General features: G+C 47.6%; 1 protein-coding gene across 1 annotated transcript; it reads left to right on the forward strand.

The window, feature by feature from the left end:
- The first annotated feature begins 1113 nt into the window (after positions 1-1113).
- On the forward strand, positions 1114-10664 carry LOC109909593 (bone morphogenetic protein 2). The gene is made up of 3 exons (XM_020508622.2): positions 1114-1699; positions 8393-8745; positions 9428-10664. Exons 2-3 carry the CDS (start codon positions 8400-8402, stop codon positions 10498-10500), a joined length of 1419 nt encoding a protein of 472 aa, XP_020364211.2. The 5' UTR covers positions 1114-1699; positions 8393-8399; the 3' UTR covers positions 10501-10664.
- Positions 10665-11786: the final 1122 nt, after the last annotated feature.

The following is an 11786-nucleotide window of genomic DNA, read 5'->3' on the forward strand; positions in this document are numbered from 1 at the left end:
GGTGGCGTAATTGGGTAAGACGCTTAAGGGCGGTGGTCACGCGTTCGCAAGGCAGAGGTACTGGGTTTCAGCCTCGGTAAGAGCTGAATCAGGAGGTAGGTGGTCCTCGCTAAAGCAAGCAATGTGACGTCCTTCACGCATCCATTAGCCTACTCACTGACAGACTGGACAGGATAATGTTATGGTCCCACCAAACATGTAACAGCATGTGTTGCTTCCTAGTGGCCTCTTATTTGGTACAAAGAAAAATACTGTACATTATGATCAAAGCAAATACTGCTGTGAAATACACTGTAAATAATTAGTGTAATTGTTCAGATGACACAGATGACACTCGATAACTCGTGTAAATTGTCTGAGCCCACAGATGGGAAGGTGTGTGTGTTGTCCCTCTGGACCAGGGTAATTCATCAGACTGGGTGAATTGATGGGAGTTGGGGTTGTGTGTGTGTGTGTGTGTGTTTGGGAGGGGGACGGGAAATAAAGTGATTCTCCAGATGATATCTAATATGTGAGACGATACATCCTAAAGAGACGTTTCCTCATAGCCCTGCCCGATGAATACCAATTCGGTGGCTGCCGCTGGAAGGACGATTGCACCTTGCTTGAACAACGCAGTGGAGAATTACAATGTGCCTTCTTTTTTTGGGGGGGGCTCGTTCCATCCAATCACATCCCCCAAATTGTAGTGACTTTATCCTCCCCTATGAGTCATCCATTCATGCCTTGGTCTGGTAAGAGAATATGTTTGGTCTTATTCAGTAACAAAGTCATGAATTGATCATGGAGATTGTAATGTCTGTGAACGTGTCAGCATGTTAGCTGATAATGAAAATGGTGTCAATGAAAATCAGTGGGTGAGTTTGAAAGTAATAATGGAAAATAAAATAATTAGCCAGTCCACCCTGACCTTATCTCTAACTGTGTGTGTGTGTGTGTGTGTGTGTGTGTGTGTGTGTGTGTGTGTGTGTGTGTGTGTGTGTGTGTGTATATGATGGTAGTGGGGGTGGTCTGACTTGGTGACATCACGATCAGGGAGGATCCAAATGACCAGGAAAGTCAATTAGAGTTAAACTGAGTTTACCAGCTGGACTCTCGGTATAGCATAAGAGAGAGGGAGAGGGAGAAGGAGAGAGAGGAAAAAGGGGAGGAGAGACAGAGAATGAGAGACAGAGAAAGAGAGGAAGGGAGACACATTTAGGAAGCTGAGGACAAGAGGGCATTTTTGTTGTTGTTGCCGGTTACAGAACTCTCCAGACATTTTTCTTGTGCAGGTCCATACAGTAGCTATATTGCACGTCTATCTATCTCTCTGTGTCTGAGCAGAGGTGGAAGTGTCGGCGACAGAGAGAGGGAGTTGCCTGTTTGAAGAGGTCAGGCAGGCAGGGGAAAGCCGGTGGATATGTTTTAAGAGGCCGCTTATCTGAAACTGACAACAGGATGAGAGGGTGAGTGAGAGGGGAGAGCCCAGCAGTACAGGGGGAGAACCATGGAGAGTACAGCATCCTCATCCACAGCCCACTCACAGAGGAGACACAGACACAGGCTAACCTAAGAGAGACAAACGGAGAGAGAAAGAGAGGTAAAGAGTTTACTTTGTCCATTCTGTCCAACGGAGAGGGAGCGAGAGACGATGGTTCGTAACACTGGAGCTCTAGGATAAACCATGGACTCTGCACACCTCCTACCACGCCTGGACGTGAGTATTGCACACACACATACACTCTCTCTCAACACACGCAAACACACACATATACATGTATGCCAAGCCAACTCTGCCTGGCCACGGGAACTTCACTGCTCAAACCATTAGCCACTCTAGGGAGAACAAACACATGCTCACTTACACGCAGATGCTGGCATACTGTGTTGCTCGCAATCAAACGCTTATAAGCGAGGGTCCAAGAATAATGTGACTATGTTTTCAGAGGACCTAATGTAACTTACTTCTCTGTAGGAGTGTAAAGGCATTGAACTATTCCTCAGTGTTGATGGTAAACACAGCTTTCACGTGAACCGGTGCTGCTTTTGTCTTTTCCACCTCTGTCTGTGTCGACAGGACGTGTGAAGAGGTTTTAGACGTGTCTGATGTGTCGTGCATGTCACTGTTTCCACCAATACATCTGCCTCCGCAAAGCCTCCTGTTAACTAAACTACCGCCTCCCGGCATCTGTCGCTTAACTCCCTGACTCTCAGATCATCCGAAACATAGCTCTGAGTGAAACGTTATGGATCACAGTGAGAAATGGCGTGAACACTGAGGCATACAGCTGTGAATCTCCTAGTTGAAATAGATGATCTACAAGAGCTGAAAAGCTTCCAGTGAATTGTAGTTCTGGTTGAAATAGATGGAGGTTAAAGGTGACCTGTTGATCTCCTGCACTGTATGTGCTAGTTGGACTCTTTAAAAAAAAAATGGACCTGGGAATGAAGGTCCTGGCAGTGGTGACTGCTGTACATAGGGGTATCTGGCTAAATGTCTTTCCTAGGGTACAGGTAGCTGACACTCCAGATCAAATGTCATTTGTCACACGCTTCGGAGACAACCGGTGTAGACCAACAGTGAAATGCTTACTTGCGGGTCCTTTTTTAACAATGCAGAGTTAAAGATAAACATATTTAAAAAATAAAAATAAAGAATAGAAATAGTGAGATGAGGAATAAAACACAGAATAACGAATACAAATAACATGGATATATGCAGTGGGTTGCCAGTACTGATTTGATGTGTAGGGGTACAAGGTATTTGACGTAGATATGTACATATAGGTAGGGGTAACGTGACTAGGCAACAGGATAGATAGACAGTAGTAGCAGCGTATATGGCGAGTGTGAAAGTGTGTGTGTATGTGTATGTCAGTATGCAGGTGTGCACATCTTATATGTGGTCCCATACATTTATTGGTCCCATACACATATTTAGCAGATGTTATTGCTGGTGTAGCAAAATGCTTATACGTGTGTTGGGGTGTATGTATGTGTGTGGGTAGAGTCCAGTGTGTGAACATAGTCAGTGCACGAGAGTTGGTGCAAAAAAGGGTCAATGCTGGTAGCCCGGGTAACCATTTCTTTAGCCATTAAGGAGTCTTGTTTAGTAGTCTTATGGCTTGGGGATAGAAGCTGTTCAGGGTCCTGTTGGTTCCAGACTGGTACTGCTTGCCATGAGGTAGCAGAGAGAACAGTCTATGGCTTGGGTGGCTGGAGTCTTAGACAATTGTTTTGGGCCTTCCTCTGACACTGCCTGGTATAGAGGTCCTGGATGGCAGGAAGCTCGGCCCAAGTGATGTACTGGGCCGTACACACCACCCTCTGTTGGGCCTTGCAGTCAGGTACCTTGCAGTTTCAGTTTCTAGCGATGTTGTGAGAGTGTTGGTTGATTCCCCAGTAGCTGGAAAGTGTCATTTCAACCCTGGCAGTAGACACTTCTCCTCTCTCTCTCTGTGTGTGTGTGTGTGTGTGTGTGTGTGTGTGTGTGTCCAAGCATTTGGCATTTTTTGCGATTGTTCGTGTGTGATGCATGTGCAGTGCTATGCATGAAAACATTCTAATCGATTGGCTTTTGTCCGTCATATACATTCATATACACACAACACACATATTTGTACCTCTTGGCTTGTATTTCCATGTACGTGTTTGCACTCTGCCTGCGTGGTGCATACGCGTGGAGCCGTAATTACCATAAAGGTTTGTTGAGGAAGGCAAGCGGCGGGCTGAAGTCTGGACTGCCCGTGTCATTAACCTCTTAATCGCCCCAGCTGGGATAAAGTATAATACACTCTAATAGAACCACACAGCAGGCAACTAGGAATATTATTCTAATGATTTCAACTGTCATGCTTTGAAAAATGTCACTCTTCCCTCCTCGTTTCAGCCTGATACATTAAATCATAAAGCAGTGAACGCGGTCGTCATTCAAGATCGGTCGCGTGTTAGCGGTGGAGAGAGAAGTGTGAGGATCATTCCGGATGCATTAGGTGTCCGTTTCAGGTGATTTTGAGAATGGTCCACAGAGATGCGGGTTGAACAAGTTCGGAGAAAAAAAAACGACGTTCTTGGGATGTGTGTTTGTGAGCTTTGTACAAAAGCTGAAGAACATACGCACACCCAGGTACTTTCCGAAAGGTGCTGGAGTTGTACACTGCTGCTCATGCTCCCAGGTGATATTTATTCATTACGTTTTGACCCTCAGGTCTTCATCAAGCATCCGTATCCCAGGTGGAGGTGGAAGGTCCTATATATAGTGGCAGTACTTAGTGACATCGCTTCAATATTCAATTAGGGTGGGGGGGGGAAACACAATCATTTGGACATTTTGAAACTATAAAAGCGGTTTCAAGTCAAAATCCTGGTTAAGTCCAAGAGAAGACAGTGTGTTGAGCCTGTGGATCCAGGCCATGAGCAGCAGTGTGTTTGTGAGCTTGTACATGTTTGTGTGTGTGCGAGTATAAGATTTCCAAGACATGCAGTAGTTATGACATGGGCAGAGAGTGTATGTGTGTGTTAGAAAGCGAGGGAGGGAGAGCAGGAATCTGGGGAAAATAAAAACGGGAAGAACAACAGGAAGGGAAAGTGGCGGGACCAGGCGTAACATGAAGACAGCGGCCGCGGATAAATCAGCCGGCTGCGGTGACACTGGGCCCTCTCGCCCGACAACACTCAGCAGCATCCTTCCGCAAAAACACCATTCATTTCGAGGGCTTAGGAAAAAGACCAACACAAGAGACAGAGGGGTAGATAAATAAAGATAGGGAGAGAAAGAAAAATCGAGATTGGGAAAGAGAGAAACATTCAGATAAAGAAGAATGGGGAGACAGGGAACACAGAGGGGGGGGCAGGGGAAGAGATATGGAAAAGGACAAGTAGTGATAGAGAGAGAAGAGGGATAGATCTCTGTATGTCTTCCCTTCTCTCTCTTTAGCTGTATATCTTCTTCTCTATCTTTGCCTCTATTTTCTAAATCTGTCTTTCCTCTGCCCCCCATAGAATTAGAAGATATCCAGAGAATAGACTTGAAAGAAATGGAGGGGAACTAAGAGAGAATGAGGGGGACAGAAACAGAAAGGGAGGAGGAGATAAGGAGATAGAGGGACTAAGAAAAGGAGAGACTAAAAGAGAGAGAGAGAGAGAGAGAGAGGGAAAGAGATACTTATGTTTTGATCTGTGAGTTCAGAGGAACAGCCTGATTACCGCCCATCTCTCGTCTGCGTGCGCCTGGGGTCACGCTACCGTCTGCTCTGGGTCAGACATCATCTAATACGTCTGAGAGCACCACCTCACCCCTCACCTCCCCCGGATTGACTCGATTAGTCACATTTCAGCGGAGGGAGAGAGTGGGGGATGAAGGGAAAGCAATCGCATGGATGTTACCATCCAGGATGAATGGAGAGGGGGGCGGGTCGACGGAGGGGATGGCATATAGAGGCCAAATTAAGTTTAGGAACTTTTCTCTCAGTTTAGATTAGCTGGAGAAACACGGAGATGGGTGGACGTACTCTCAAAGGATGAACGGCAGGGTGCCCTCTGACTCCCCTCCTCCCACTTCTGAAACAAACCTTTGAACCTTCATTAAGGGGGTGGGGGTATCCTTCATCTAGTTGTCAAGCCATAGGACGCCATGGGAAAGGGTGTACAGTTGTGGCTCTCTAATCATCCTCTAATTCCCCCGTAGTGTTGCCTCAGGTGGAGAAGCATGGGGTGGAGAGACATTACTTGGGGTGGGGCTGACTGAGTTAATGGGTAGTGAACAGAGTTCCACGCTCACAGCTTATTTTCCCAGGGTATTGCTGTGTCTGTTCTCTCTCACACACACACACACACGCACACACACCCTGTGACCTCCTTGTAAACCTTACTCTGACACTATGGCATGATTATCTGTGATTATAGCGTAGTTATGTGTTCGTTGTGCCATAAATGCCTCAGTTATCCTGCCATGTTGGACTTAATCAATTCTCAGCTCAGTACAGTGATGCGATAGGCAGGGAGAGATAAGATTGAGAGAGAGCTTCGCTCTAGTCTGTAGGGAGAAACAGGACGTTGAGTTCTATTTTGTTTGCATTCATTGAGGCGTATCTTTTCTTCTTAGAATAATGACGACATCTCTCATTTCTTTAGTTGTAGGATGATGGTAAAGCAGACAGGTTGGGAGAAGAGAAGTCATGGCCCAGCCCAGGTCTCAGTCTCTACACGAGCCTGCTAGCTTTGAATGCTTTGAACCAAATCTAGGGTCAGCTTACCCTCTTGCTAACGGCAAACTGACCTTCTAGTTAAGTGTCCAGGGCCAACTTCATCCTACTTTGAACAATAGACAGGTCAGACACCCCTACCCTGACCCCTGACCTCCTGACTCCAGAGGGCACAAGGCCATTAAGGCCTATAGTTTCTAATTAGTGGCTCAATCATTAACAGCTGTACTACAGAGACACGGGGTGGTAACCTGGCTGGCTGGGGCATTAATGCTATGACCTCCAGCACTGGGCCTTTTCCCGCGCAGCAGACAGGCCAGTTAGCAACTATGGTCTCAAGTATTTGGTTGAAGCTACTGTATAGGTCCATTCAGCAAATACGCTCTGGAGAGTAAATTGGAGCAATAGAGATATAAAGTACAGTAGCTACACTAGTTATTATTCTCCATTAAAGTCAACTAACTTTAGCTAATTTATGGTCTTAGCAGTACTACTATTAAAGTTCTCCTAAATCACACACACACACACACACACTGAATATAGCCTCTGCTTAATCACTCATAACCCCTTGTGCTTGAGTTTCCTAGGAGATGGGGCCTTGGCAACACATAGCAATAAATTAACATTAAGGAAAACAAAGTGGTGCTGTTTTTACAGCCGTGTGTATCCAGCAAACAACTTCACATGGACTCCAGCAGTACATTTCTTGATGTTGCACCAGCATTACGTCCTAAAAGCCTGACGAGCAGTGTGTGAATTACAGGGGGGGGGGGGCATTACAGGGGGGAGCCATTCTCCTAATGGATTAAAATGTACATTTGTACTGCTACAGTGGTAAATATGAAAATATTTCAAAAGCTTATTCCAAATTAAACAAACACCCCCACCTCTCTCTCATGGTTTAAGGCCAGTGACCGTTGATTCAGGTTCTTTCAATTGCATTCGGCTCTCTCCTCAGCCTAAATTCCTCTCTCTCTGCCTCACTCTCTGCCTTAAGGTTTCGCTAGAAGACTTGCAACGTTGTATCGACTGGGCCCAACCCACTAGTGACCTTGCAACATTATCAACTGGGTCCAGTCCGCTAGCCGGACTTACATAATTGTTTCAACCAGGCCCGCACGGTTTCCTGTGCCAATGCCCTCGGGACAGACAGAGCTGTATTTGCGTCCCGTAATTCAGCCCCTTTTTCAGATGTCCCGACTTTACTTTTGACAAAGAAATGTACATTTGTCAGCAAGACTCATCTATTAGACCTTGCGTTAAGACCCAGCTGGCGACAGTTCAGAGTAACAAAGTTTATTTTTTTACAAAAACAGTGGGCAGGCAAACGACAGGTCAAGGGGCAGGCAGAGGTCAGTAATCCAGGGCAGAGTCCGAAAGGTACAGAATGGCAGGCAGAGGTCAGTAATCCAGGGCAGTGTCACAAGGTACAGAATGGCAGGGAAAATGGTCAAAACTGGGAAAACAGGGACTCGAGAGAAATACAGGTGTATGTGAAAAACGCTGGTAAGCCTTGGGCGACAAGACGAACTGGCAACAGACAAACAGAAAACACAGGTATAAATGCACAGTGGCTAATGGGCGACACCTGGAGGGGGGTGGAGACAAGCACAAGACAGGTGAAACAGATCAGGGTGTGACAGCATCTATTCATTCCGGCCACAAGAGTTTAGTACTAATGACAATCGCCCAATGTCATAAAGCGTTTTGATGTTTTGTAACAGATGTCTCTTTCCATTCATTAGAATGCTAGAATTATTTTGGGGTGGATGAACATGCGTAGGTAGCCTATGTTTTTTTTAAGTGATTTGTTTGACAATCGGATGAAAACATCATGACTGGTTGTGTTCAAGCCACATTAAAGGGTAATACATGTTTATTGTCTGAATGTCACGGTATGATTCATACTCTGCTGACGAGGAATTAGTATGGTGGGGACTGGGAGAGGAGAAATCATCAGCTTGTTATAGTGGTAGTAGTTTCTCTCATAAGATTTAAGTTGTGAGTAGTGGTATTTTAATCCCCCCAACTCCAATTAACTGAAAGACATTAAACATGTGGTATATGAATCTTAATGAACACTTGTGACTTTAAAGGGCACCACTGGAAGCGTCAAAAAGTGACAGACTTAAGCGTTCCGATTCCTCTTCTCCCTGAAATAAACCCTAACTTAACTCCTCTCCTCACATTCTCTTCCCCTCATCTAGATCCACCATGTTCGCTGCTAAACTCTTGGTCCTGATGGTCCTGCTGCTACCTCAAGCCTCGCCTGGGCGCCAGGGCATTGCCACCGAGCCCGATGGCAGTGAGCCGTCGTTGCCACCGCCATCACCCACCCCCCTGGAGCCCAGCCTGGCCCAGACAATCCAGAACCTATTGCTGAGCCGCCTGGGCCTGCAGTCCCACCCCAACCCCCGGCCAGGTGCACCCATCCCCCAGTACATACTGGACCTCTATCGCTTCCACGCCCAGCAGTACCACCTAGTCCAGGATCCACACTTCAGCTACCCCAGCCAGCATGTCCAGGAGGCCAACACTGTACGCAGCTTCCACCACACAGGTAACAATACACATAGGCCCATATCCCCAAAAGCACCTCCGAGTAAGAGTGCTGATCTAGGATTAGTTTTGCATTTTAGATTATCATGAATAAGATCATATGGACAGATCCTAGATCAGCACAACTAATATGAGACAGTTTGTGGATATTTTGCAAAGCTGTTCTCCCTTGTCCTACCACCATTTGGTATCAGTTCCACAGTATGTTTTTAATAGACACTGTTCTACACATTCCATTTGTAGTTTCAGTCAGGGTTAGATGGCATTGATGACGACAGGGCTGTGATACCCAGTCTCTTTCTGTTATGACTCCACCTTAGCAGTCAGTAGGCTCCAAATCCAGACCATCTATTTGCCCTTTGATAAGATGAATGTTTCCATAACACTCACAAGCTAACCAGCAACAAGTGGAGGTCCTATTCTGATGCTAGTGTGTGCAAAGAAAAGCTTATCTAACTGTTTATGGCACTGAATGTGTCTGACCTTTTAAAGTTAAGGGTTGACAGGTCAATTTACATTGTATTTGACATTGTGAGATTACAATGTTTGATTTAGAAAATCCTACAAGAGAGACCTCCAAGGAACTGTGGAGGACATCAATTTTGTTTTACAAATTGAACCTTCTTCTTTGACCTCTCTCTCTTTCTTGCTCTCTCTCTCCCTCCCTCCCTCCTCTATCTCAGAGTCTACCAGCACCTCACTCCCCCTTGAAAAGAGGCTGACCACCGTGAGTAACAACAAGGTCCCGATCTCCTTCAACGTGTCCTCCATCCCCCAGGATGAGCGTGTGGTTTCTGCCGAGCTGCGTTTCTTCCGGGGTGGTGGGGCTAGCCTAGGCCCCGGGGCCCACAAGGTCAGCCTGTTCCTCGATGGAGGCACTGGGGACTCTAAGCCCACTCTGCTGGAGTCACGGCTCCTCACAGGGGCCCCCAGAACCAGGCCAGCTGACTCCTGGGAGGCCTTCAGCCTCAGCACTGAACTCTTCGTAGGGGCCCACGCTTGGACCGGCAGCCTGGCCTTCCTCCTGGAGGTGACCCCTCTCGGTAACACCACCCTCCTCATCCCCCCTGACCATGATGCTCTACCACTCTCCACTGGGGAGGAAGGGCGCAGAGAGGGACACTTGAGGGTGCGCAGGTCTCTGGGACAGGATGAGCACAGCTGGGCACGGGAGAGACCCCTGCTGGTTACTTACAGCCATGACGGGCACGGGGAGCCACTAGCCGCCCATGGCCGGAGAACCTCTGACACTGCCCAGAGGATGAGGGGGAGGAAGCGGGCCAGAGAAAGGGGCAGGAGCAACAGCAGGGACCGGGACCGGGACCGGGAAAGGGACAGAGACAGGGACTGGAGCGCCAGCCCTGGCTGGGGCGGTAGCTGGGACGAGGGTGGAAGGGTGAAGCGCAATGGTGGCCGCGCAGCGAAACTGAAGCGTCTGTCCCGCGCCCGCTGCCGCCGCCACCCGCTCTACGTGGACTTCAAAGACGTGGGCTGGAACAAGTGGATCGTGGCGCCTAGTGGCTACGACGCCTTCTTCTGCCTGGGGGAGTGCCGCTTCCCGCTCACCCACCACATGAACTCATCCAGCCACGCCATGGTGCAGACGCTGGTGAACTCGGTGAACGGAGCCGTGCCGCGGGCCTGCTGCGTGCCCACCGCCCTCAGCCCCATCGCCATGCTCTACCTGGACCCGCAGGACCGCGTGGTGCTCAAAAACTACCAGGACATGGTGGTGGAGGGCTGTGGATGCCGGTAATGGGAAACAAAAGAGAGGGAGGGAGGAGAGCGAGGGAAGGAGAGACTGATGGGGTAGGGAAAGAGAGCAAGGACAGAACCCAGCCCAGCAGGACCATGTGAGACAAGAGTACCTGGACCTTCTGGTGGTGGGATGAAAATTCTAGCGGCGGGGGGGGGGGGGGGGGGGGGGGGGGGGCAGGAGATGGATGAGGGAGGAAGGGAAGAGACAGGAATGTAGAACCCAATCCAGCAGGACCAAGTGGTTTCTAAGAAGTATAGGTGTTGGAGGGCCACAGCTGTCAGTAGTGGAAATAAAGAGAGGATAGGGAGAGAGAGAGGAAAAACCAGAGACAGAGGAGCCCCCTCAGAACACAGTGCAGTGCTTCAGAACTACCGCATAGTGAGAGAGAGAAACACGAAGCAGTCTCCCACATCCCAGTAGGGGTAGAGGATGCTGCTGACAGAAGAAGAGAGGAACGACAGCCAGGAGTAAAGGAGAGAATCCTCCCATTAGCCCCACCTCTTCTCTGTCTATAGAACTCCTGAGCTTGTTCAATGCTCACTCGCCAGCCCTCTACGTGTCTGTAATGTGTCTGTATCTGTGTCTTTCCGTGCTCCGTGTGTCGCTCACATCCTCATTGCAACATCAATCTGTGAAGGAGATGCACTCGACCAGTGGAGTCGGAGACCAACGGGACTGGCAAGAGATGAAGATATCAGTGCCAGATTATACTATCTAATACGGTGGACATATTATGAAGAGTGACGTATAGTGCAGAGAAAGCTGTCACGTGTCCCATATGAGGAGGATGGAAACGTATAACCTTTGCATCAGTGACACCATCCTTAAACTAACTCATCTAACATATCTGGGCCAATGGGACAGCTACCGATCTCTCATCAAGAGAGACAATGACGGACACTCCTCATAGACTGTATAGATGTGGACTTCTCAGACAGACACACAGACAGACAAATTGTCCGCGCCAAGCATCCCGTCATGAGATATTTAAAACCGCAACAATAATACGGAGGAATTATTATACTATTGTTTGAATGTACTACCATCATTATTATTTAAAAGCTACATTTTTTTTTTTGTACATTTCCTTTGCAGAGATTAAGAAAAAATCTGAAAACTGTTGTCGTCAAAGTAATTCCATTACATCTAACTTAAAAGTCACATTTAGGTATTTAAATAGCAACCACATATTGTGTATTTAACCTTGAAAATATTTCAGATATCTGCTCTCTACAAAGCCACATTCACAGTACCGTAATACATCTAAAGCTGGAGCCTGCAGT

The sequence above is a fragment of the Oncorhynchus kisutch genome, linkage group LG18, assembly GCF_002021735.2.
Source record: "Oncorhynchus kisutch isolate 150728-3 linkage group LG18, Okis_V2, whole genome shotgun sequence".
Classification (NCBI taxonomy): domain Eukaryota; kingdom Metazoa; phylum Chordata; class Actinopteri; order Salmoniformes; family Salmonidae; genus Oncorhynchus; species Oncorhynchus kisutch.

What these genes read in the sequence shown, in the direction of transcription:
- LOC109909593 (XM_020508622.2), top strand. Translation starts at nt 8,400, where the DNA reads ATGTTCGCTGCTAAACTCTTGGTCCTGATGGTCCTGCTGCTACCTCAA. An exon ending in ACGCAGCTTCCACCACACAG is followed by an intron (nt 8,746 to 9,427) that starts GTAACAATACAC and finishes CCTCTATCTCAG; the next exon opens with AGTCTACCAGCACCTCACTC.